The 27,401-nt window shown below is 34.9% G+C and overlaps 2 protein-coding genes across 2 annotated transcripts; both read right to left on the bottom strand.

The window, feature by feature from the left end:
- Positions 1-14,416: 14,416 nt before the first annotated feature.
- Positions 14,417-15,757, bottom strand: LOC129745074 (fungus-induced protein 1-like). Its single transcript, XM_055737909.1, has 3 exons — positions 15,638-15,757; positions 15,156-15,367; positions 14,417-14,550 (listed from the first exon to the last, which is right to left on the bottom strand). The coding sequence occupies exons 1-3, from the start codon at positions 15,647-15,649 to the stop codon at positions 14,481-14,483; spliced, it is 294 nt and encodes a 97-aa protein (XP_055593884.1). The 5' UTR covers positions 15,650-15,757; the 3' UTR covers positions 14,417-14,480.
- Positions 15,758-25,681: 9,924 nt separating this feature from the next.
- LOC129744288 (neuropeptide-like protein 30) lies at positions 25,682-26,345 on the bottom strand. The gene is made up of 3 exons (XM_055736741.1): positions 26,212-26,345; positions 25,925-26,136; positions 25,682-25,788 (listed from the first exon to the last, which is right to left on the bottom strand). The coding sequence occupies exons 1-3, from the start codon at positions 26,221-26,223 to the stop codon at positions 25,749-25,751; spliced, it is 264 nt and encodes an 87-aa protein (XP_055592716.1). The 5' UTR covers positions 26,224-26,345; the 3' UTR covers positions 25,682-25,748.
- Positions 26,346-27,401: the final 1,056 nt, after the last annotated feature.

The following is a 27,401-nucleotide window of genomic DNA, read 5'->3' as shown; positions in this document are numbered from 1 at the left end:
GATTCTATGGCAGAAAATGCTCATTATGCCTCGATAATATGGTGCTCTATATGCCCCTAGTCAACAAATGTAAGTAAAAACGTGTTTTGAAATTGATAAAAGTGAAAAATCAAAAATTTTTTGATGGTAAAAATTGAGAAACAATGTGTACATCATGTTGCAGTGCGTACTTTATAGATCAAGGTTATTTTAAGATCATAAGAGCTTATTTCGTGGTGCTCAAAAATTATAATATTTTCGTAACTTGAGAACCAAGCTAGTTTTTTTTAAATATCTCTGTAAAGATAATAAGGAGATTCCTTTTTTTGTGAAAAATTAATACTATAGGAAGTACGAAACAAATCCTCATGAAAATTTATTTAAGAAAATACGCACTTTCGTAGAAAAGCGTAGTTCTCATTATGCCTCGGGTGCTCATTATGCCCTCATCTCCCCTACATTATTGAAAACACATTTTTCCATAGCCTGAGAATTAACTAATTTGGCATGACGAAGATTTTTGATGCGATAAATGTGTCTTCGATACCTTATACGCTGGTCGAATTCAATTATGTTGTCGTTAAAATGTAACAAATTGTACATAAAGCTTAGTTCTTTTAGAAATGGGACACTTTCATTTGCTAATAGCTCGTTAACTAGTTATTGGATATTGAAAATTTTGACAACATTTTGTTGCCTGTAAAAAGAACTAATCGACCTATTTTTTTCAAAATTTAAAATTTACGCGTTTTTGAGATATGTACGATGCAAGAGAAAAAGAAAAAAATAATTTTGCACAGTTTCCTTGAAAATACGTTATTATCAAATTGATAGCTGACAAAACCGTTGATTATTCAAAGAATTACTGAGTTTTTGTGGTGGATGAGTATGCAAACACTGTCAATAATGTCCACAAAGTTCAAATCAAGCATTGGAGAGAAGCACATGATTGGCAACGACGGTTAAGGATCATCAAGGAAGTCAAGTCTCATACCAGCATTTTTAATTTTCAATAAACGAAAAACTAAGGGTAGATCGCTGAAATGTCCAAAACAATTTTCTCCGATAAGCTGAAAGTGTTGCCTAGTGATGACTCATTGAAATCCAACCTCAAACAACCATTTTTTGATAGTTCCAAAGCTCTTAAGCTGTAAAACCGGTACCGAAAAAAAACGTTCAAAAATGTGGTCAAAAATAATAAAATTTGTTCATTTCGAAACAACTGTATCCATTAAAATGCTTCCAGTTTCCAGTTTCCAGAGAAGTATTGGACCAAAAAGTATCAGAAATTGAAGAAGGAGGGTGAAGCCACCTAAAATATAGATTTTACGAAGTATAAGTTGGAGAAACTGATCAATACCATGACTGAAAAAAGTGTGCGCCGGCCAAAGGGAGATACCAAGAATAAAGTCGAAATTTCTTTAACAAAAAACGGTAAATTTTTTTTTTCAATTTTTTTCGTGAAAGATCATAACATTACCTTCTTTTTCTTCATAGAAAGTATTTCGTTCAAACGAATGGTTTTTTAGATACAGGCATTCGTAACTGTCCCATTTCTAAAAGAACTAAGCTTTATATGAGAAGTTAAAAAAAAAGGAGTTGTGTACGGTGAATAATCTATTATAGGAACCCAGCAAACCATTAAGCATTGTTATAAGCCGAATTATGGATATTTAATGGCACTTGAGTGTCTATTAGCCGTAAAGTATGTTTTCAAATGCCAATAAGCATTGTGAGAGTGAAGCCGGGAAATCAGCCGTATATGGGTTTCTGTTGCTGCTTTATGGCTTTCAAGCCCTGTTGATATGTGAAAGAAATGTCAAAGACTTTTTGGGCAAAATGTCAATTTGAAGGCAATCAAACAACAACAAAAAATAATAAGTAAACCGAACAATTTGATAAACAAACAGAATAGTTCTGGAACGGATTGAAATTTCTATTAGCATTTTTAAGTGTTTTAAGATTTTTAAGTGTCGCTAGATTTTCTTCGAAAGAAAGTTTGCTGAATAGAGGCGCAGGTGGTACAGGAGCAGCGGATTCCGGCATATCAGCTGGATCTACCATTGCAATTTTAACTTCCTGAATGTTTTTTCGGCAGCTGGCAGTGGAGGTAGATGCTACGATTGTGAAACCTCAAAAATCTCAATCAAAATTTGTCCAAGAATCGAACTAGGCTAGAGGATGGAGGAGACTTTACTGCGCAGCTTGCTGGTGATTCGTCGAAGAAGGTCATCCAGATGCAATTTTGCAAGCAGTGAAGTGTACGAAGCTTTCAATTTGTATCGCCGGAGAACTATATTACAAATGTTTTGCCTCAAATCTGTTTAACTATACCAATAAATAAAATGTGTTGATTAAAATATAATAAGACTCATTCATTTAAACGTTTTTCTCTCACTTGGAACTGCAACATAGTTTTTCTTTAAAGAATGCCATATTTTCCTTGATTGAAGCAATTAGTCGATAGGTCATGGGTTAAAGGCGCCGTCAAATGCTCGTATATTTCCAGTATATTTCAACAGTAGTCCTAGAGGTTCTGAGTTCAATTCCACTACCATCTCAATAGCGATACAAATAAGGGGTTTTAGGGAGATAGAAAACTGCCCAAGCAACCAAAAGTCGCATACTAACTTAAACATGGGATCCCGAAGTTCACATTTGGCTGCACAAAGGGTTTATGGGATTTCCAGGCGCTCATTGTTACGTTAAAATTACACAGAAACTTCCATCGCCTACTGAAGTTTTAAAGCATAAAAAAACAAAACTTTAATGCACCTTCTATGCGACATCTTCTTAAAGGCTATCGATATGCCTGCTTTGCTCTTTCTATGAACCAATAAGTTCGCACCTGGAACTTTAAGGAGAATTTCAAGAGATTTGTCAAATATTTCTGACATTTCTGTCATCCGAAAAGGATTGTTTACATTGGCAGAACGTTTAAGCCTATTATTTAATTTTGAGTTTTTGCTAGCCATGGCAGAAGTACTGCAAAATTTTGCCAAGGATAGAAATAACTTAGGAGCCCTCAACTGAGTATCAAAGATCGACTGGCCTGGGTCGGAAAACCGCATAATCATCTTGGATACAATAAAAGCCTGCCAGCTCCAGCTGGGAGGGCAAAATTGTTAAACGTTGACCAGCAAGTGCCCTAATCTGTGTTTGCATCCTGTTCATTAAAGATGCTGGTAATTTGGACACATCGTACCCTTCCGGAAGCCCGGCCACAGGACAAACAGTGGTTTGTGTTTTGTTTAAAATTTCAAATCGCTAAAACTATTGTGTGTACGTTTCATTGATGATTAAAAAAGGTGTGATCGGAATTAAAAATAAATAAAAATTATAATGGGAAAGTTTTGTGTTTCTTATTTGAATCAATCAAAATAAAAAATTCCAATCCAACAATAACCTTTTACACTCTATTTAATCATGTGTTATTTTTCTCTAACTAGAGAGCTCAAACAACTCGGAAGTTTAAATACAACTTTTAAACAGTAGTTGGGCATGAGCTGACATAGTCGAGCGGCTAAAGGTTTTTACTTCTAACCTAGAGAGCAGTGGATCGAATCCCGAAGCAGTGAGCAGCGACTTTGGTTTCGAAAGTAAGTAAACAACAAAAAATATACCTGAGGTTATGTAAACATTAAAATCAATGAGAAAATTCTAGATAGACCGACAATCCAAGAGTCTGTCATGTGGGTTGTCAGAGCGATCTGTCATGCGATTTTTTTTGGTGCGTGGAGAGTTTCTTGATATTCGCTTAAAGGCTGTATAGCGTTCTCTACAGCCAATGAAACGAACTTTAAAGTTGCTTTAATAACTTAAATTTTGGGCTGATTAGCATTCTCTTCAGACAGAAACGAGAGCTGATTAAGCTTCTATAGACCCTTTTGAAGGGAATTCTGGTTGCTTGGGTGAATCTCTTCTCGAGGAAAAAGAAAAGAACATAAAATGCTTCACAATAAAATTTTTGTGATTTTTTTTTACTTTGCTGTCACTTTTTGACATCTTCCCATAGGCGTGCACTCTAATTCTCCGTGACTCAGATTTGAAGGAAAACAATTCAAAATGCGCCAAAACTGGGAAAACTCAAATTTTGATTAGAACGGCAAAACTCAGAAATGAATAATAGGGGTTTTCGCGAATTCTGAGTTGTTTTTGTTCAGGCTTGCACGGGGGATGACTATGGGTTGACTGAATGAAAATAACTCAACATTTTATGAAATTTTACAGTAATTTCGCATGGAATGTCGAATTTTTATGAGAAATTTAATATTGTACGGTGTGTCACGTTTTGTTTCATTTATTTTTTTGAAAAATTACTATTTGATGTCCGATGTGAAAAAAAAAATAAAACCGAGAAATTTTCCTCACGGTGGGTGGGAAGTGATTTGATTGCTTCACTTTTACTTCGGTGCTCCTTTTTGACGGTCATCAGATCCACCATCTTCTTGACCCGCTTGAGACACTCCTTTTTGCTCCGGTTCGGCATGCATTCCGCAATCCGTTCCCAATGATCCGCGGTACACTCCCTCGGTCATTGGTCGCATCGAATCTGCAATTGAAAAAAAAAATATTCAAAATTAAATTTTCTATTGGACGTTCCGCTAAAACTAACCTTATTTTTTCAGTCCCAGCTCCGTGAATGGCTCTCCTTTTTTAAGCCACCAGCACTTCCTGCTGTTCGATGAAGTACAAATATTCCCGATGACATAATCGGTCCTGGTTTAGCCGATACTTACGTATATTCCAGTGATAAAAGTTGCCCGCACGCAGTGGGAACCAACCTAGAGGGGATCAAAATTTGTAAATACAAATAAATTAAGCTAATTTGAAAATTTTACCCGTCGCCGTTCGACCAAAAACGTTTGTTTTCAACCGTTTACGAAACGCTCTGAGTTGTTTTCATCTATTTTGCTCGAAAAAGTGTGCGTCTTTGCTAAGTCCCAGGATTTGGAACTCGCTAGATGAAAACAACTCAAAATTTTGAAGGTTTCTCACTCAGTTGTTTTCATCTTCATATATGGTGCGACTCCTGAACCAAAGCAAATCAGTCTCTGAATAATTCAAAATTACCGTGTGGTTCGAAAAGTGGGGACAGGCTTTATATCGGCCGATTTGCAGTCCAAAATTGGCATTTGAACGGCCCTCGAGTACAACATGTAGCCGTTAGGCTCAGTAAGGTATTTTCTATACCCGACTATAGAGCCGAATAAGTGCCATTTTTTACGGCTTAATGGTTACTTGGGAAATAATACCATTCGCATCGCAAAAAATTGGACTGCGCACTCAACTCAAGTCAACAACACTCAACTAAACAACTACAGGTTTTCATTTTTTTTCGTGAATTTGTCCGCTGATTGAACCCATCGCAAACAGGTTTTTTTATTATTCATTTTCCCGTGATTTTGCCGCTGATTGACCAAGCTCAAGGCAAACACAATTTTTTGTTTTATAAACAATAGATAATCCGATAATAATATTTGGTATACATGTTTGTTTGACAACTTTTTATTAAATCATCTTTCAATGTTTTCCGCTTGTTCATCCGATTTAATTTCAGTCGATAAATAATCCTTATGTAGAACAAAGCTCATTTTTTTCTTGAATACTGTAATTTTTGACAATTTTGACAATTTTGACATTTTGACAATTTTGACAATTTTGACAATTTTGACAATTCAGACAATTTTGACAATTTTGACAATTTTGACAATTTTGACAATTTTGACAATTTTGACAATTTTGACAATTTTGACAATTTTGACAATTTTGACAATTTTGACAATTTTGACAATTTTGACAATTTTGACAATTTTGACAATTTTGACAATTTTGACAATTTTGACAATTTTGACAATTTTGACAATTTTGACAATTTTGACAATTTTGACAATTTTGACAATTTTGACAATTTTGACAATTTTGACAATTTTGACAATTTTGACAATTTTGACAATTTTGACAATTTTGACAATTTTGACAATTTTGACAATTTTGACAATTTTGACAATTTTGACAATTTTGACAATTTTGACAATTTTGATCATTTTGACAATTTTGACAATTTTGACAATTTTGACAATTTTGACAATTTTGACAATTTTGACAATTTGGACAATTTTGACAATTTTGACAATTTTGACAATTTTGACAATTTTGACAAATTTGACAATTTTGACAATTTTGACAATTTTGACAATTTTGACAATTTTGACAATTTTGACAATTTTGACAATTTTGACAATTTTGACAATTTTGACAATTTTGACAATTTTGTCAATTTTGTCAATTTTGTCAATATTGTCAATTTTGTCAATTTTGTCAATTTTGTCAATTTTGTCAATTTTGTCAATTTTGTCAATTGTGTGATGGTTTAAAAAGTTTGACGAAATAGATTTATTTTCCTGGTTTTGATTTCTTTCCTTTCGCGAAATTCATGGTTAAACATACATGCACAGACATCTTTAGGATGTTCTTTCTGCGTGTCCTGATTCAATCCTATAGATAGCCTCTATCAATTAGCTTGATCAAGGGTGTATCATACATTGATATGATTTATTGACCAAATATTCTCACAAATGCGAAGACGCACTCACTGGAACGTATGTATGTTTGGGCATTGAGGTACTTCGCAATAACTAGCCAGCCAGCCAGCCACCAACAATCAAGAGCTGGAAACGGACATCATGACTCATTCCCACGTTTTACGCCCTTTTTTCCAGCTTCCATCCGTTCAGTTTCGATTTAACGCTACGCTTCGTGGGATGTCCCCTCCTAGATTGTGCTTTTTATTTATATGTTGGTTCTACCAAATCACTGCCCAAATAAGAGACGGCTTCTGCTGCATAAAATACTGGAAACCATAGCCCTGTTCAATGACTTTTTATTAAAACCATCCCCTTAAATAAACGGTCATGAGATTATTTCAAGTATGTTGAAAATGAATGCAAAAAATCTATCAAGGATAGAAAGAAAATGCTTTTGAACAGTGCTATTGTTTACTCTTTAATGCCGTTCATACACAGAACTTCAGTCCGAGATTTCCGAAGTTTATTCAATTCCACCATCACCGTAACTAGGAATTGTCGCACCATCATAGTTTTTTGCTGCTGTTATTCCACTCTGCCTCTCGCTGTACCTACCTCCTACATTTTGCTGGAAATGGCGAACGATGACGACGAACCGTGGTAGTCTCGTCGTTGGAAATAATTTTGCATTGTCAATATTTGCTTTAGGAATCACTGCTTGCTCCCGCCGAGTGACACTTTGATCCGAGAAACGACACTTGAGAACTCGAGGAGCCTGAACAAAGCAAAGGGTTAACCAATCGGCTAACGAAAACAACGCGGTCATTGCCGGAGTCCCCTTTTTAAACTTAGAATGGGATTTTGAGATTTTGTGGTAAGGGTTTTTTTATTTCTTAAAACGTAAACCCTAGGTCTAGCCTAGCAATAATGGTGGTTGGAAATATTCATGGCGTCTCCGATACCTGGATGAACGGAACACAACTTAAATTATATTGAATTTGAACTCTGAGAAATTATGCACTTACACAGGAAATATCGGGCTTCCTCCACCAAAAAATGCAGGTGAACCATATCCAGGACGACCTCCGTAGCCGAAACCTTGGTGTCCTCCGATGCCTCCACGACCGACGCCACCAAAACCACCACCATGACTTCCGCCAAAACCACCTCCGTGTGCTCCACCTCCCCCAAAGCCTCCAGCATGGCCTCCACCTCCCCCTCCATGACCACCACCCCCACCGCCGCCGCCACCTCGGGGATCAGCTAAAGTTATGCTTGCAGAGGCTACAAAGCATAACATCATGAAAATCTATAAGAAAAAGACATGATTTAATGTTTTGAATACAGTCTCTGCAGTGTCTATTTCCCGGCCATTTTAAAGTTCCCGGGAATCGAGAAATCTGACGATCCTTTTCCTGGGAATTCTTGGGATTCCGGAAAAAAATTTAAAATGAAATTTTTAACACTCTACTGCATACAAAACCATATTTATATGGTATTTTTTTATTTGTAGGTACTACCTAGTATTGTGAAAAATTTCAAACTTTTTTAATGCCTTACAAAATTCAATAAGCAATTATACTCAAGACCTAAAAACTAAGCACTTTAACCGACAAACTAGGGGTAACTTGCAACAAACTTTGTTTTAAATGAAAAATCAAATGAATAAGAAATCCTAGCCCAGTGGAATCTTAACACAATAAGAACCGCGAATAAATCTAAGCCGATAAACACCGAAATTCGGCAGTATATAACTCAGAAACAAATGAACCGAATTCTATCAATAAAGTTTCTTCGAGTCACCAAAAGTGTTTTTTTTTTAAATATTGATTAAAATAGTTTCATTTTAAAACTTATAACATTTGAGTTATGCTCTGTGATGTCGACAAATTTGCTCCACATCTATTTCACTGCAATGCTTTTTACGCAACTTCAAATTCAAAAAAAAAATTTAACAAATGTATTTTCATAAGTATGAATAAAGGATTCGAATGCGACAAGAATTTTGAAATTTAGTCCACCCCACCCTGAGATGATCGAGTTTGAATTTTAAGTCCGATTTTTGAAAAATGTTCCAAATTTAAGATAAATTTAAGTTGTATGAACTCAATGTTAACATTTTGTGAAATACATACAAATAAGATTTTGCTCACGATCTCTTGAATGAGATCAAAAGAATTCAAATATGTTATCAGATGGCTGAGATATGGCCGATCAAAATTTTCATGTTTTTGAGGGGGTGATCCCAAACTTTTAACCGGCAGTGTATGTCAAAAACCATTCGTTGGATATAAATGCTTTGTAATAGGTAAATCTTATGATGATTCTTGAAAAAAAACCCTCTCTGGAACTAGCAAAAATGCGATGTTTGAGGTTAGGTTTGCATGACTCATAACTAGGTAACACTTTTAGCTCATCGGAGGAATTTTGTTTGACATTTCAGCTATCTACACTTAGCTGTTTTAATCCAAAATTTAAATTTTGGTATGAGACTTGACTTCCCTGTTGACTCTTAACCGTAGTTGCCATACATGTGTTTCACTTCAATGCTTGATTCGAACTTTGAGGACATTTCTGACAGTGCTTACATACTTTTCCATCACTCACTCATAGTGGGGCTTGTGATATAGCTCAGTTGGCAAGTCTGTTGTCTCCTGAGCCGATGTCCGCGAGTTCGAGCCCAAGAGTAAACATCGAACACAGTTGTACCGGATGAGTTTTTCAATAACGATTCGCCAACTGTAACGTTGATAAAGTCGCGAATGCCATAAAAATGGTAAAACGACTATAATCGAAACAAAAAAAAAAAAAACTCACTCATAGTAATTCTATGAAAGATCAACGGTTTTGTAAGCTATCAATATAATCAAGGCCGTAGGAACGAGGGGGGATCTGGTTTATACCCCCCCCCCTCCTCATGAGGATCCAAACATGTGAAGCAAAATGTTCTTCTCTTAACTCAAAATTTTAAATTGCTAATCAAATTTTGATGAACTACTAAAAGTAACTAAACTACTACAGTAACAATCTCAACTCTGAACCACGGCCAAAACCTCTAAATCTTATCACAGACTCACTATTCTACTACAGATTTTCCAAAATTTTCTCACTTGTTGATAAATATTTGAAGACTGTACTCGAATAACGCTATCAAAAGTTATTCACAATAGTGCATAAATTTTGGGTACAGTGCTTAGTCTCGAATATCTAATTTTGTAATTTGTGTTCAAAACAATTTTTTCAGAAGTTTATCCGAATTTTTTTTTACTAAGAAAAATCAGCTTTTCAAGTATTTTTCCTTCTTGATTTGAATTGAAGAATTCCTCAATTTGCCTAGATATTGCCCAGATTTTAAGTTGAAATTTATTAAATCGAATGCCCGGATTAAGCAAAGGTTTTTAAATAAAATTACCCGGATTTGCCTTGCTCGGATAAGTGCGCAAAAATGTATGGTTTACTTAGGTTTGAATCATTCCCAATGTTCTGATTCCAATTTTTTTAAATCTCAATTTGTTGCCAGTGACCGGTTTGTGGAATCTGTATCCAGTTTAATATATGTACTTGATTTTCAGTTCGGTTTATCTTTGGAACAAAATCCTGATACGAATCTTGGTTTTGCATTTAAAACTGAAATAAGATTAAGAATTTCTCTGTTCAAAACTCACCATTCCGGAATATTAAAATTAAATATTTTAAATAACAAACCATTTTTAAGACTTAGATTTGAAATTTCTACTCCTTACTCTTATGAAGAACTGAAACTTTAAAAAGTTCCATAATATTCATCCAGAATTTAAAAAAAGTTTCATCATTCCGAACTGTCATTCCGATTCATCAGTTGAATCACGAATAAACAGTAGAAGCAAGAAAATCATATTTATAGTCAATCATAAAATCATATCATAATCAAAGACACAAAATTCAAATAAAAAATTTTAGGTTATGAATTCTCTCTGTTCTGTTATTGATTATTGGGAATTTTTATTGGGAATTTAGATTCAGAAATCGATTTAAAATTAGAAATCCAATTTTTTTATTCAGATTCAAAATGTAAAATTCAGATTCGGAATTGAAATTTAAAATACCCCAAAACAAAACACAAAAGTGGTGAGAACCACTATTATAAAAATGATCTGAATTCATTTTCAAAATTTCGTTATTTAAAAAAAATCTAAATTTCAAATTTTATTTTTTTCACAGGATTTTAAATATGAAATAAATGATTAATTTTAATTTACTGATGATAAAATAACTTAATCTTCAGGTTCAGGAAAATCAGCTGGAAATATATTTTACTGATTTACATTACTCATATTGTTGATTTGAATCCCAAACAAGGTTTTCGTTCAGATACCCTTATTATAACTTTTTTTACTATTCTTTATGTATTTATTTTTCAAGAAAAAAAGTTATAGGAAAAATTTTGTCACCAAGCATTCCAATGTAGTTTAATGTATTAGCATCCTTAAATTATTTTTGCACGTAACCGGGCTGGGTAATTTCTGGCTAATTTTTTGAAAAAACCTGAAAAAATCCGGTTGATAGTTTGATTTTTTTATTTTTGAAAAAATACCAGACAATTATCTAAAACTATTATTGAGAAAGTGAAGAAAAATTATTTGAATTTTTGCGTTGCAGCACATTTGTGTTTGAAGCATCTGGAAAAATGGGTTTTGTTTTTGACTAAACAAACTTTCACTAATCCGTTTTTCGACAATGATCCGAGTAGTTTCTACAATATCCGGTCATCCGTGCCGGACCGGACTTTTCTCGAAAATTCCATTGAAAAACCGGATAAATTTGAGGAATTTATAATGCTATATTATGCGCTGTTTTGCATTTTTTTTTTATTTTATATGCGAATCAATTTATTTAAGAAATTGAGAAAATAGATGCGAAAGGAGGTTAATTGAATTCCATTTGAAATGAATATTGTTTGGTCAATAATGTAGGATGCTGGATAGATTTGAAAGACTTGGTTATTCTTGATTTAAATCTTTATTAGTTGACGTCTAAAGAGGATCTAATCAAATTACTTATACTGAACCATGGTCTCCTAATTAGCTCTCAAATACATTACATACATACTAGCTTGACTTCTACAATAACAAGTATAAGGTGCTTGTGTTGTCATCGATTACTTTTGACACGTGAATTCATGGTATTATTGATCATTTCTGACTTCTATATACACCACTTCAATGTCCTGTTCTCTATGTGAAAATAGAACATCGTCATCTTTAAACAAGTTGTAGAAATTACAATTACCCACAATCTAGTGCACTGAGTTTATTAATTGAAAACCACAAACAAAGTTGTATCCTTTCAAAGTTGTGACATTTAATATTTGATTGCAATATTTCCGAGTAGGTAATTAAGAAATACATATTTGAAAGTTGCTCCAAACTGAGTATACAACTTTTTCTCCACTCTTTTCGCTAAATTATTATGTTCAATACATCATTTTAAAATCTTTTAAATTACAGTATCATTTTGCAAAATTACTGCAGATTTATGAATGTCAATTTTTCATAAGTAATGTAACAAAATAAATGCAATTTTATTTGATTGAAGCTTTTGGCCTAAGAATGTCAATTGTTGTTGATTTAAGAATGAATATACAATTAACAAAAAAGAGACCATAGACTCTTTCCAATGAGATAACAAATAAAAAAAAAATTTGCGTCGTTTCTCTTTCCGGTTTTTAAGGACTGATATAATATCCAAACAAAAACATTGAAATAAAAATCAACATTTTTTTTTCATTGTTCGTTCTTTCTTTGCAACAATGCCTTTGAAAAAAAAATCAAAAAAAAATTAATAACTTTGAATGTGATAGCTGAATCTTACTTAAAGCATCCATTAAACCAAACTATTTATAAAAACAGTAATTTGTTTGCATCATTTTATTTTTGAGAATTTTTTATTTATTTTGTGAACCTAAGCAAATGCGGCGATCCGGTTCGGTATTAGAAGGAGTATACTATTTTCCACTTCTTCTTGGGACATTCAAACTTTTGAAAACACATTTTTATAAACAGTAGGGGAGAGTGGGGATACTTGATCCCCTTTTCTTATTTTCACCATATCTTTTTGGAAAAATTTATCAACCCGCACTCTTTTACATTTTCTGACAGCGCGTAACTTCAAATTTCTATGCTCCTAAAATTAGAACGATACTTGAACCCGTAGATGAACTAGAAGCATTTTCGCGGGAGTAAAAAAATTGCGATATTTTTGAAGTTAAGGGGGACTTGATCCTTTATTCAGGAAGCCCTAATCCATGGAAAAAATCAAACAATACCCCAAGATAGAATGTTAATTGACTATTTTGGTCATGTTTGTTCTCATTTCGCAATCTATAATTGTCGGAAAAAAATTCTATAGCTTATTCTCAACCCTTATGACATTGCATACTTACGGGCGCAATTTTCTATAAACAAGAGAAAATCAATTATTTTAGCCCTTTTCTTCAGATAATTGATGAATGAAAATTAGCTATTGGATAAATATTAGTAATCTCGTAATCAGCAATGACCACGATCCATTGAGAAGAAGGGATCTTTTGTACCCAAATATTAGGGATCAATTGTACCCATAATCAACATTTTAGATAACTTTTTTTGAAAAAAGTTGGGAGTTATCCATCGCTTTGAAAATATTGCATTTTGAAGTTCATATTACACTCAAAAGATTGATGTATTAGAATAAATATTTTTGTTATAATATTTCCATGTTAAAAACATTTTAAAATGATGAAAAAAGGTCTTCAAGTCACATTTTGTAAAATTTTTCAAACAAAGTGTAATAACCCAAAAACTTATTTTGTTAAATTTTTTTCAGCCTCAACTTTTGCTGTTTTGTTCCATTTGGCACATTTTTCTAGAACATTTGATCTTTGTACGACATTCCAGTTTCGAGATATAGCTAAGGAATCAAGTATCCCCAGGGATCAAGTATCCTCATTCTCCCCTATACTTCAAATTCACGGAATGACAGTCATTCCAAACATCCAGCCAGACTGGCGCCACCATTTCACTACTCGACCAGCTCGGCAGAAGATACCTATATCAATACTTGAACTTTGGAGGACACTTTACTTACCAGCTTAGACATTTTGATTATGAACAATAATTCCCTCAAAACTTGGCAACCACTGCGCATTGACTGATTGCATTTCGTATCGTTCATTAAGCATCGTCGTGGTGGCGAATGATAAGATTCGAACCAAGGTGCTAATTACCGACCTGGTTGACACTTCGTCATCTGGTCTTTTTTTTGATCGGGGGAGTACCGTGATTTATTTTTGTTCCGGTTTGCAGCCATGTAAACATAATCCTTGGTGATTTTTGACGCTTAATCCAATTCCAATGTCTGATTAATGAAGGGAAACTTTTTCTGCAGATTGTGACCACTTTCTGACAAATTAAAGGTGAAGAATAAGATCAAACATTTCAATTTTTTGGTACATCACACCCCTCACTTTACATCCAGCAGGAATCTTTTAAACGTCATGTTTAAAATCGAATCAAAATTAATCTAAAAGAGTGCTCGAAAAAAGTTCAGAATTTTCATTTGGGTATAACTTTCGTATATGTCAATGAAAATTGATGAAATTTTCGGTGACACTATCTAGTAATTTGATGTTCACATGTACAAAATTTTGTGGCGATGTGTCGAGTAATTTTTGAGATAGTCTTTATGTAAAGTTCTACGTCCAAAATTTGACACGCATGAAAATCAATATTTAAAACAGTTTGAACTTGAGTTTGAAGATCTTATTGAACGCGTATTTTCAAGCATATTTACTAAATTCCAGGAACACTATAGGACTGGAAGTAGTTTCGGGTATCAATAGGTTAATACAATCAAAGTAAATATATAAAATCTAGAAACTTGAGAAAATATTTGTTTATTCGTCATGTCTGGGCTTACAACGCTATTCCTCAGTTTCAAATTTTGTATGAAAATCTCTTAGCCTAGAATAACAGGTGGTCGAACAGCGACAACTGCAGGACGCGCTGGCGCTACTATTACAGCAGATCTGAAAAATAAAATCTCAAATTAAAAATTTGATTCTATGAAGAAATTAATCAACGTTATTTATCTTACATTTTTATTTAAAATATATTTTCATTCATTGGCCTTGGAATAGTGATTTTCTTTATTATGAGAATATTTTAGGATTATGAAATTTCATGGACTAATAGAAATGTTAGAAGATTGAACATAGTGAAAATGAGAGAGTCGTTTTCACCACTTCAAATTTTTGTTCAACACTGGTCAATTACTCTGAAGTGGTAGATAGAGATAAAATTGCATGTACCATAAGCGTCCTCCACTGCAAATTTCCGCTTGTGAGGCGATCCACGCTGGGACTACTAATTGGTGGTGGTAAATCCCACTCTATCTGTATCTACCACTTCATAGTAGTTGACCCGTGCTGAATAAAAAATTTGTTGGCATTTGGTTAAAATGCTTCTGATAAAACTCAGCTCGCTCATTTGCACCATCTTTCAATCTTTTAACTTTGCTATCCGTCTTTTAAATTTATAATCTGAAGATGTTCTTACTAAACAGGACATCACTTTTCACTGGTAAGGCCGATAAATTAAGTAACGAACATTGGTTCAGCAATTAAAAACTTACCCAGGACGCACACCTCCGCCAACGATGACCGCTGGTGCCCCGTGACCTCCGTATCCGTATCCACCGGGCCCACCATAACCATAACCTCCATATCCATGTCCACCGTGTCCATACCCGTCATAACCATAACCTCCTCGGCGTTCATGGGAGCCATGAGGTTTAGCTAAGCTCGAAATAACCAGTGCCAAAACGCACAGTAGGACTGCAAATATCTGAAGTTTACAAAAAATACGAACGTTAATGACGGTTGTAAATCGCAAATGAATTTTTCCCTAAATGTCATTAAAACAGCTGTTATCACTTCATCACTTATGTTTTCTATCATGAATATGAATTACTTTTTAATTTTAATTTTTTTTTTACAGTTGTTCAGAAATGTAATACTTTCTTGAACCTTATAAAAAGGCTTGTGCTAAAAGGTTTTCGTGTGTAAAAAAATCAACAATTACAACCATTACAATTGTTTTGTCATCTATACTTACGGTCTTACACATTGTTGAAAAATTCTGAAGTAGGTATTTAATAAAAAAAAAACAACTATAATGTTATCAACGATTCACTACCACGTTCCGGTCTAGCAAACGACTGTTTTTATTATGAAACTTCAGTTATACTCCAGTAGTATTTTTCAATGAAAGCCATATTTAATCGACTCGTTAACGCTTTGGGCCAAAATTGAAAAAAAAAGAGGGAGATGTGTGATTTTTTCTCTTTTGCATCACTTGTTGATCAACAAAATTTAGAATGGGGATTTTTATGATGAGTAACTCCACGGCTCAGATTGTTTAGCGATGGTTGTTCGTTACGATACCAGAAGACATGACACCTTACCCTAGATAAATTATACTGTAAGTATAAATTTTTTTTAAGCATTTCCTTCGTTAAATGAAAACTAGGTATATTTTCATTAGTGTAGAATTTATAAAATTTTGGATTTTGAGAAGTCACTTCTCAGATGCGCTTATCTAATTTTAACTTTGATGCTCTTGGATGCCAAAAGGACTTTTTTGGCTTCCTATCACTTCAGGGCATCCTTTGAATAGTGGAACGAATTAAAATTAAGTCGGAATGGTGCAGAAGACCTCCTAAGCAAAAATACCCAACGAGTGATTTTCTACAGCGTTTGCAAAGTGATGATATTCGATGTGGCACACTAGACTGAGTCGAATTTGGGTCACTTTTGAAATTCTCGAACCCTGAGGTCAGCATCGATTTAATTCAATACTCATTCATGATTTTACGCAGATTTAAAAAAAAAAACGTTTACAAAGGAATTGGATTTTTCAGGTTTGATGGGAAAATTTAATATTTTCCAAAAATCAGCGTATTTTTTTTCTTCTGTAGAAAAAAGCCTTCTAAAATCTAATGGTTTTTGTGCCAATTTATGATTTCTCTAAAGAAAATTTTATATTTTGGGACAAAAACCATAAGCAGACTCGGTTTCACAGAAGAAACAAAAATGATGTTGATTTTTCAGTATAAAATATTATATTTTCCCATACAAATCTCAAAGTTCAGATTCACTCATGCAAACGTTACTTAAAAATTCTGCAAAAAATGATGGATGAGTTTTGGACCAAGGCGAAATTTTTTAGGTCCCAGGGTTTGAGAATTTCAAAAATGACCCCCTGTGATCTGTAACACAGAATCTGCGATGAAAATTTGCTCAAAATTCTGTAAAATTTTAGATTTTTCTGTGATTTTGGCAACTTTGGTCACAGATTACAGTCGTCCAAAAATTTCAGCTCATTTGGTTAACTCTAAAGGGTCTCTACTTATCGTCCATCTTGAATTACATTTTTTTTCGTAACTCGCATCATCTAACGGTCATCAACGTAAATTTATGGCAGCATTTGGTGCAGGAACTTATACACATAATAAAAGTTTTCGCCGAAAGCGAGATTTTGCAGTTTCGCTAGCAGAATGGTATCAAATCTTTTTAGGGGTAGTTGAGCAACTCCTGCGATTTAAGCAAATAAGCTGAAAATGAGCTGGGGCCTTCTGGCAGGCCATGAACTTTTAACAAGATTGCAACTCCACCCCCATGAAGGTCCAGGAAAAGCAAACCAGGGATTTTTCTCTACACTCAAGTTTTTAAATTTTTAATCAAATGTTGAAGACTGGGTAAGATTATTCAAGCAAAACTATTTTTACTCAGAACTAATGCCAAAACCTCTAAAACTTATCCCAGGTTCAGAATTCTGCTACAGATTTCCAAATTTTTATCCATAATTTTTGAAACTCATATGCATTAAAATATTTATTTTCCAATCATAAAAAAACACAATATTAAGGCTATGATTATTGAGAATCCGAGCAATATATTTTAAACTATTCGTTTTACCGTAAAACGTGAGCATTCTAGTGAGTTTCCTTAAAATTCTTATCTATTTGTCGAAAATTAAAGATTTCCGAGGTTATTGTGCAAGAATATTTTACCATGTCCACCAAAATCACTTCATCTTAGACATCTAAAAAAATATGCTAGGAAGTCCTTTTCGTTACCAACACAACGCTGTCAAATTTTGCATAGTGTGTCCAGAGAAGTGTCCAGACTCTAAATGATCAAAGCTTTAGAAATCATTCTGAGTTTTTGTTTGATATTCAGATCCGAAGTTCTTAAACTTTATTCTTTTGCAGAGTTCAAAACTTCAAATGACGATCCAGAATTGAAAACTCAGATTAAGATTAATCATTCGAAATTCATATTTTAATTCAGATTAAAAATAAAAAATCAAATAATGAAAGAAGATCAAATCGAAAGACATCAAATAAAAGATACTTGAATGATAATTGAGGACTTTGTAAAAAAATCAATTCATGGCTCATATCAAAATATTGATCTTAAATCTAAATTCAAAAATCGTTCAGAAAAAGATTCAAAATTAAAATTTCATAATTAGTTATCTTGATCATTTTTACTTACTTAAGAGCATAATCTGAATTTCGAACCTGTAATCTGAACCTTATAACAAAACATCCTCAAGATTTTATTTAAGGAATTCATTTTTAAGAAAAGTATTTGCAGATAAAGAAACATGTAAAATCCCGTTGAATGATAAAAAAAATATAATTACAATTTAACCAAGGGCCAAATTTCAAACAAAAGCTTTAATTTGAATCGTAATTATAAGTATCAGGTTGAAACCGCTAAATTTCAATAAAGTAATTTAATTTTTGAAAACTTTAATTATTTTTGTTAATGATTAAAATCATTGAATTTGCTCCAGAGTTTAGTAGCTTATTGAATTTAAGTAAAAAATAAGTTTTTTTTTAACAAACCGAAGGCCTTTTTATATAAACTTAATTTTTGTTCAAATCAAATAAGCTTAATTGACCAAATTATAGAGCAAATTCAAAGTAACATATTAGAGAACTTACTTTCATCAATAGTTACATTGATGAAAGCAAGTTCTCTGATATGTTACTCAAGGATTTGTTATACAAATCTGTGTTTTTTTTTTAATTCATGCAGTTTTGGAGCAAAAGTAGATTAGAAAAAATATAATTCACAACCCCCTAATCCCCCCCCCCCCCCAAACGTCCGAATTGCTCAATATAAGTTTAAATTACGCTCCAATTGAAGTGAAGATTCGTGTTATGTCCCTAACCCTGGATAATATGCTCTAAACCTTTTTTCGGACACAGTGAGGTGCGGATAGTAGTGAAACACGTCTTGTTCTTTTGACTTCAGAATTCAACTGCCTTTATTTATTAGATTCAAGAAGAGGTAAAATTTAGTTCGAGATCAAGCTTTCACGGTACTAGAAAATAGTTTTGATTCGCTCTCACAGATTCGCACCTTAATTGATGAATAGTTGAAATTGAAACAAAGTTTAGGTTATGTTAGGTATAAAAATGGAACACCATGGTCGAAAGTGTCCTATTTTCATTACAAATTTTCCGGATTATCCATTGATTTTCTTATCTTTTAAGAAAAATAGGTAGTTTTACTTTGGCTTGGTTAACTTTGGCTTGGACACTTCAAAAACGTGATATAAAACTTAATATTTGTTTATTTTTATTTTCAATGAAATTTAATCAAAAGGTTTCGCAAAAATATTAACTCGTGATAACTCACTTGAAGATTCCTTTAAAAAAAAACTTCGAATATCGCTATGGTTTGAATATCTGGGCTAATTTAGTCTTAATAAGTCCATGCCATCTGAATTACTTGATTGATTATTTTGCTTTATTCCAATTTTATCAGTACTGCATAAGTATTTTACTGTATTCATATTGGAGAAATTTGTTGAAATGTTCAGTTTAAAAGATTTTCTAACATAAACTGTTTCACATAGAATCTGGTCGCATCTTTTCATTTATTGCAGCGCCCCTAGTTGTCACATCGCGAATCTATTGACAGTGTTTTGATCCGTATGGTTTTTTTACTTAGTGGTGAAAATTTCATCAAGATTGAAGTAGTCAGTCAAAAGTTATCGACGATGGAACGCAAAAGGCGAGAAAAAATTCTGCACACTCACGTAGAGAAAGACGTGGTCAGGGGTAACGATCGCGAAATTCGTAAAATATCCATAATCGACTGTAAATTCGGTGCTGCAACGTTACCGGGAGACTCTTACGGTGGATCGAGCAAAACAAACCAGGCGTAAAAGTAGAACATAAGACTGGAAGCTGCGAGCAAAGGTAATTCGATCAGTTCACAATAATCCTGGAATCTCCTTGCTTGATTTGGCGAAAAAATTCAAGACGAACCACAGTACAGCTCGACGAATTTGTTTGCGAGAAGGCTTGCGGTCGTATCATGCAAGCAAACACCCCAACAGGACGCTGAAACAAAACCTGGTTGCCAAAACCAGGGCAAGGAAGTTGTACGAGAAAGTGTTTACCAAGTACAATGGATGCATTTTGATGGACGACGAAACTTTCGTCAAAATGGATTTTGGACGAATACCCGGTAACACATTTTACCTTGCGAAGCGTAAAGGGAATGTTGGGGGTAGATTCAAGTTTGTTTTCGCAGATAAATTTGCTCGTAAGTTGATGATCTGGCAAGGGATCTGTAGTTGTGGGAAGAAGACTAAGATTTTCATCACTGGGGACACAATGAATGAAAATATTTACAAAGAAGAATGTCTCCAAAAGAGGGTTTTGCCATTCATGCGGTCCCACAAAGGTCCGGTGAAGTTCTGGCCGAACCTGGCAAGCTGCCACTACAGCCGGGATGTCGTTAAGTGGTATAAGAAGAACAAGTATCAATCCACCAAACTGTCCGGATTTCCGTCCCATCGAGAAATACTGGGCAACAGTTAAGGGCAAACTGAAGAAATGTGGCAGAACCATGAAAAAACTCGCTCAAATGGAAAAGTGGTGGAACAAGATGGCGAATGAGGTTACCAGCAGTTACTGTGCAGAAAATTATGGGTGGTATCACAAAAAAAGTTCGAAAAATCATCCGAAAAGCTGACGAATGATTTTTATGTATTTTTTTCCTTCAAGTGCAATAAAAACCCTACAAAATGACATTTTTACTTTTGTTGTACGTTATTTCTTTGCGGAGAAATGATCTATTTTATCCGACCAGATTCTATGTGAAACAGACTTTATTTTGTCAGCTTTGATTTCATCAAAGGATTTGCAAACCTTCTTAAAGAGAAAGTCCACAACACTCGCGGAAATAATTCGTTTATAAACCGGTTCCCGGATGAAGGTTAATGAAGGTTTTGTTGTCTTTCATAAACCAAAAACTTTGTAACATGGTTACTATTTGCTTCTCCAATACAAACAATATTATCATAGAGTAAAGATAGTTTAATAAGACATTTTGTAAATATTATTGTTAGTTATTTAATTCGTCAATGTTATTGTAAATAAAAAGAAATAAAATAAAAAGATGTATCACATGTACCGTCCAAATGAAACGAACCATTATCATGCTGATCCGATGCAAGCTTTCATTCAAGCTTTTATACAACTTCTCCATACAACATCCGCTTTCCATGACTATGGTGATAGGGTACCACCGCTCGAGATAACTCTCAGAGATCCGAGAAGGATCCGGGATGAAAGGGAAAGATGACTTGTTTGGGGAGACACAAGAGATTGCCCAATGTCATGCCGAGAGCATGGCTGGTGTACCCGAACTAAGGTTCGAAAGTTCGATGACCGCATTCGTGGGTCATCGGATTTCCCCTCAAAAAGGTCAAAGGATTTTCCATACTTGCGACCCAACTGAGGATCCACGGAACGGATCTTGATCACTTTGATCCAGACCGTGGTTTAGGCCGTAGCGAGGTTCTTTTTTATTTGTATCGCGAAGTCGCAAAAGTAAAAAAACACGTGAAGTGTCTTTGATGTTGAGATGTTAATTGTTCTTGTTCCGTTTCCCTTTTAGCTAGATTAGAAAAGCTAGGAAGTTGTGTTGTGCGTGTGTTCATATCTATGTGCGTCGACCTTCAACAAAAAAGGTAAAAATTCTAACGAATTCTGTGTGTGCACTGTGTGTGAGTTAATGTTTGCCGTACGAATCTTCCGTACTATTCTCCTTATATAGGAAAGCAACACCGCAACGCTTTTAGCGATCCCTACGGAACCTCGCATTTCCAGCCACGGGAGGCTTCGAAGTTTGCCCGACGTAGCACGTTGGAAGGGAAACGCACGCCACCAAGCGTTCTCCACCAGCCCGTAGCAAGCCACATCCTACCGGGCCGACGGTATTCATCATCACCCCACCGTAGCCGGAAGCGTCGCAGAAAGTTTGGACATCATCTAAGGAAGATCCCTTACCTGCTTCAACACCAGTCCAACCGTCTATTTTTGGACACCGAGTAAGCCAGCTCTGCTTTATCGGCATCGAGCGAAACGGTACCGTAAGTACGGATATGAAAACCTAAATGCGCATTTGATTATATAAAATTTTGGGCCCATGATTAAAAACTAATAACCACACACAGTTTGGAAACTTTTACCCCGATACAGTTTCCCATTTGAGAAGCTCCGCCAATTGAGCTCATTCTCAAATCGAAAAACCGCACAACTAGGGAAAGCACAACAAAAGGAACAATCAATTAGGTAGAACTATGTAATCTAAAAATAGATACCAATCTCCAACACATGTACACCAATAGAAACCCCCTACCAATGTAAACTAAAAATAAAAAGGCATGCTGTAAATAGTTTTTCGTTCCATCTAAAAATAAATGCACTTAATTATTTCGTCCGCAATTTGATGTTAATTTAATTTGTGCCTAGCTTTCCCCGAACAGTTGCGTCTTTCCTGAGAAGGTATTTCACGTGTCCGGTCCGCTTAGTTTGTAGAGTTTACTTTTTGTCTTTAATTTATTTTACGCCGGGTGAACTGCTCGGGAAAACAGTTCCCTCGCTTACGCCTCTATCGCGGGAAGGAAAAACTTGGGAAAGTAAGTTCCACCCATGACGAGAAGCGCAAGTGAGTACCTTTTGAGCGGATAGGATAACGGTTTGCGTCCCAGCTATTCTTTGGGCACGACGGTGCAATTGCTGGTACATTTCCCTAGCATCATCATCCTCCTTTACCTTTCGTATCCCTTTTCGGATCTTGTTTGGACAACCCGCCCTGAGGTCGGGGGTCTAGCCGGGCAATCTACCTCGACGAGTGGTCCTCATATGAGGTGGCGCGTAAACCACTTGTTTCATTGAAAGCGGAAGTAATCATTGGAGAAGCTTGATGCGCACGCGCGAAATCGCACGTGTTATAACTTTTGTTCACATTAAACGAACACATAAACGAACAACCTTATAAACAACCTGAGGTATTGAAAACCATCACTTTTTTTATATGAGTAAAAAGTTTAAGATTTTTTTTTTGTTATTAAGGACCTTTTTTATCATTCAGGTCCATTTTTTTAACATTTTATTTAAAAAAACACTTTTTATTGGAATTATGCACTTCCGATTTGTTGAAATGAAAGCTTGCCCTTCCAACTACATTTCATCAATGTTTTCAAAAGCCTTTTTGTTTTATGAGTGAAGCTAGGTTTCTCATCGTCGCGTCGCAGAAATCATAAGCATGTTTGAACTACCCATAGGAGACCTTTCTGAAGAAGCCTTAGAAGCGACTCACAAAATTGTTAGAAGAAATCGATTGAACCACACACGTAAAAATTTCAGAAAAAACACAAACGCTGATTTTTTGGGAAGATTGCTGCTGAATTCAGATTCTCTCATTTCCACGGCAAATAAGACCTTCAATTCAAACAACCAATTGCTGAAGCCCTATTTCTTCCATATTTGAAAGATACGGAATTGGAAAATTATGACAAATCTTCTTAAATTGATTTTTTGTTTGCTTCTTCTTCTTACATAAAAATAATGAATTAAACAACATTGAACATTTTGAAAAGCTGCTTGAGGAAAATCTTCAAACAAGATATATGACCATATACATGTATCATGAATTCTTGTCTATGCAGGTTAATTCTTCTTCGAACTCTCCCATTCGTGTTTGTCACCCTGGCTACGACAATTCCTCTGTCAAGTTTGACTTGTCCATGCAGCATGAAATCCGTGGAATCCCGGATCAACATCGTTCGCTTATTGTTCCTAGGATTTTCGATGCTAAATATGGGCACGTCAATGCTGAACAAATGTACTTTACTGACGGGTCGCTATTGAATGAATCAACGGGATTCGGAGTATACAACGAAACATCTAGCGCTTTCTATAGTCTTGAGTTTCCATGTTCAGTATTCATAGCAGAGTTGGCAGCTATCAACTGGGCTCTGAACAGCATCGCCTCACAAACTGTTGGTAATTTTTATTCGTTCAATGAAGCTGGGAAAGTACTCACCGTACTTCCTCGAGAAGATACGAGAAAAATTGAGTACTTTATCTGAACGCTGCTTCTCCTTTGTTTGGGTCCCTTCACATTGCTCAATATTGGGCAATGAGAAGGCTGACTCTCTCGCAAAGGTAGGTGAGCTTGAAGGTGATATTTATCAGCGTCAAATCTCCTTCAATGAATTTTTCTTTTTAGTACGTAAAAATGCTCTCGTCAATTGGCAGCGCAAATGGAATGCAGATGAATTGGGCCGGTGGCTCCATTCGATCATCCCAAAGGTGAAGCTTAAACCATGGTTCAAGGGTTTGGACCTGAGCCGTGATTTTATTAAAACATTTTCCCGACTCATGTCCAACCACTGTTCCTTAAACGCGTTACTGTATCGTGTAAATCTGTCAAGCACCAATCTATGTACCTGTGGAATTGGTAATCACGACATTGACCATGTTGTTTGGTCGCGCGAGGTCCACTTGATCGCCAGAGCACAGTTAACAAATTCGCTTCGGTCTCGAGGAAGGCAACCTAATGTAGATGTAGATGTGTTGGCTACGATGGACTTAACTTACTTTTCCGAACTCTATCTATTCTTTAAAGCTATCGATCTTATTCTATAGACTTTTTCTCAATCTGTTACTAATTTTTAGTTTAAGCAAGAAATGTAAACAGTGCAAAAACAAATACAATCTTGGCTCCTTAAACCTACTGGATTGAGCCGTTTCAAATAAATGATTTAAAAAAAAAAACATTGAACATTTGATTATAGGCATACTTCGCTGATATATCACATTTCTAGATTAAAATGGGTTAAAATGATAATCTCGTAAATCTAAACTTCGGTACTTTCGTGGTAAAAAAAAACCCACAGAAAAGGATCCAATCACCAAAAACAAGATTTCTAATATTTTCTCATCATTATTTACCATAAAAACACAAAAAGTTGCCAAAAACAAACTTTTTATTACTTTTGTCCACGGCTTGTATGAGATCACCGCACTGTGCGTCGCTTCGACCTTTACGCTAAGCTCATGTCATTCTATCAGTGGCCATACATAGAATTCTTTTTTGACTATTACGTGTCACTTAAAACTGCAACCTTTAAAATAAATCACATGTAATTAACAAAACCTGTAATTTTAAATTGTTTTCCTTGAAAGTTAACGAAGATTCATTTATTATTACAGCAAATGTCCTGTTAATAAGTTGTACACTAAAAATTAAATGTCAGTTAATCATGTTTTCGACCGGTAAAGTTAGGGTAAATGTCCTGCTCCTTTTTGCTACAGGACATTTGCGTGATTTTAAAGGAAATAATTTTTGCTGTGTATGTTCAGAATAGCCACAGATTCTGTTAACTGTCAATTATCCCAAAAAAAATTTGACTATTACGTGTCACTGAAACTGCAACCTTCAAAATAAATCAACCTGTAACTAACAAAACCTGTAATTTTGAACTGTTTTCCTTAAAGGTTACGAAGATTCACTTATTATTACATAAAATGTGCTGTAAAAAGTTGTACACTAAAAATTAAATGTCAGTTAATCATGTTTTCGACCTGTAAAATTACGATAAATGTCCTGCTCCTTTTTGTTACAGGACATTTGCATAATTTTACAGGAAATAATTTTTGCTGTGTATTGACGATCAACTAAAGGCTATAAGCGATCTACTTCAGAGTAGCAAAACAAAAAAGAAAACTCAGGCCTTCTTTTCTTGATTCTCAAAAATAACATTGAAAGATCACCACAATCATGTTTGAACTTAAGTTTATTTGAGATTATCATATCTGCAACGATTAGTTTTTTTCTGTTTCCTGTTAACCAAATAATGGTAATGGAGCTATGGGCCGTTGATATCTATATGAGAAAAAAGTAAAACATAACTTGAAAAATAACATGTAAGCTTTATCACACAATGAACTATTAATGCAAGTGTTATAAGTATGATATTAAAACAGTGAGAGTAGTTCATGCAATCATTTTCTGTACTTACGAATTTGGTCTTCCTCCATACCCTCCATAACCGCCATACCCTCCGTAGCCACCATATCCGCGACCACCTCCGTAACCTCCATAACCCCCATATCCTCCATTGCTTCGATAACCTCCGTAACCTCCGTAGCCTCCATAGCCACCATAACCTCCATAGCTGAATTGAGGAGTGCCAGAGCTCATTGCTACTAGTAAAAGCACACAGGCGAGAATCTGTAAAGAAATTCCGAAACAAACTTATCATAATTTTCGTGCAAACCACATTCCATCAGTCAAGTTAAAACCTACCAACTTCAACATTTTACTACAATTGCAAACTCTACGACCGATCACTGATACGACTGATCTTTATCTACTTCCTCCTGAAGCTCAAATTGTAATCAACCCTTATTTTACCAGAGTGATGAACCACTTACTTTGTCACACCCGTGTACGATGCTAATTGATCGTATCGATGTGATTTTCCATTCTAATGAGACAGTTGGTATACATCACACTCAATTACATTTGTAGTTGAATGATGCATTGGAGTTCAAATATTTAGCACGATCCGGAGAAAAAACATTTTGAGGAACTAAATTACTCATGAAACCAAAGGTTTGACTATCAACCCCTCGTGAAATCTTCTGTAATAAAATATTGTAATGGTATGTGGTTATGTTGTGACTTGTTTGAATAAAAAATTTAAAGAATATGCAACTTTGTAGAAATTGGAAAAGCTTAACAGGATTCCCATTTACTAAACAAACAGATCTCAAAGATGCGATCATCATAAGCCATTTATGCCTCCTAACTGTTTCGCTTTCATAACTAATCTTAGCTAAGAGCTAAAATTTTATACCCTTCTGAAACAATTGCAGCAGCCAACGAATATCAATCAAACTTTTGCAACATTTTAATGCTGCCCGGACCAGGTTTGTGATAAATTTTAGCTCTCCTCCCTCCATTCGAAAAGCAACATTACAAAAACTACTCTCTTTAGCCGGTGCTGAGCAAAGTGTATACAATGCAACCTCAGGAGTTTTTACAACCCTAAAGCTCGCTAGGAAGGGACCCGGGCAAGAAAAAGCTTCCTTAAAATAAGTGTACACAATTTTCCCCACAGCGCCATTGCTGCCAACATCAGGTGTTTGCTTTTAAATTGTGTTGATTTTTCTTGCTAGCTGTAAACGGGAGTCCCATAGATTCATCTTCCATCGACCAATCTTTCGACATCTTGGGGTGGTTGGGAATGGACTTTGCCTCAGATGATGGTGTGGGTTAAGAATTCTTGAGAACAACCAGCTATCCGACAGGGAAAATTAATTAAAAGTGACTGAAAACAATAAGTGGAAGTTGTAAAAAGTGAACGTTAGCAAACTTTTTAGCTGAGCACTGCAAAACGAAGAGAGAGTACCTTTTCACTTGCGTTTCCCGGACACATTCATCTGGATCCGGACGAAACGTGGGAAAAGGAAAGTTGTTCAGGAGAAAACTAA

The sequence above is a fragment of the Uranotaenia lowii genome, chromosome 2 (genome assembly GCF_029784155.1).
Source record: "Uranotaenia lowii strain MFRU-FL chromosome 2, ASM2978415v1, whole genome shotgun sequence".
In the NCBI taxonomy this organism is placed as follows: Eukaryota; Metazoa; Arthropoda; class Insecta; order Diptera; family Culicidae; genus Uranotaenia; species Uranotaenia lowii.
Note: the sequence above shows the minus strand (reverse complement) of the source record. Positions and strands in the feature narration are given on the sequence as shown.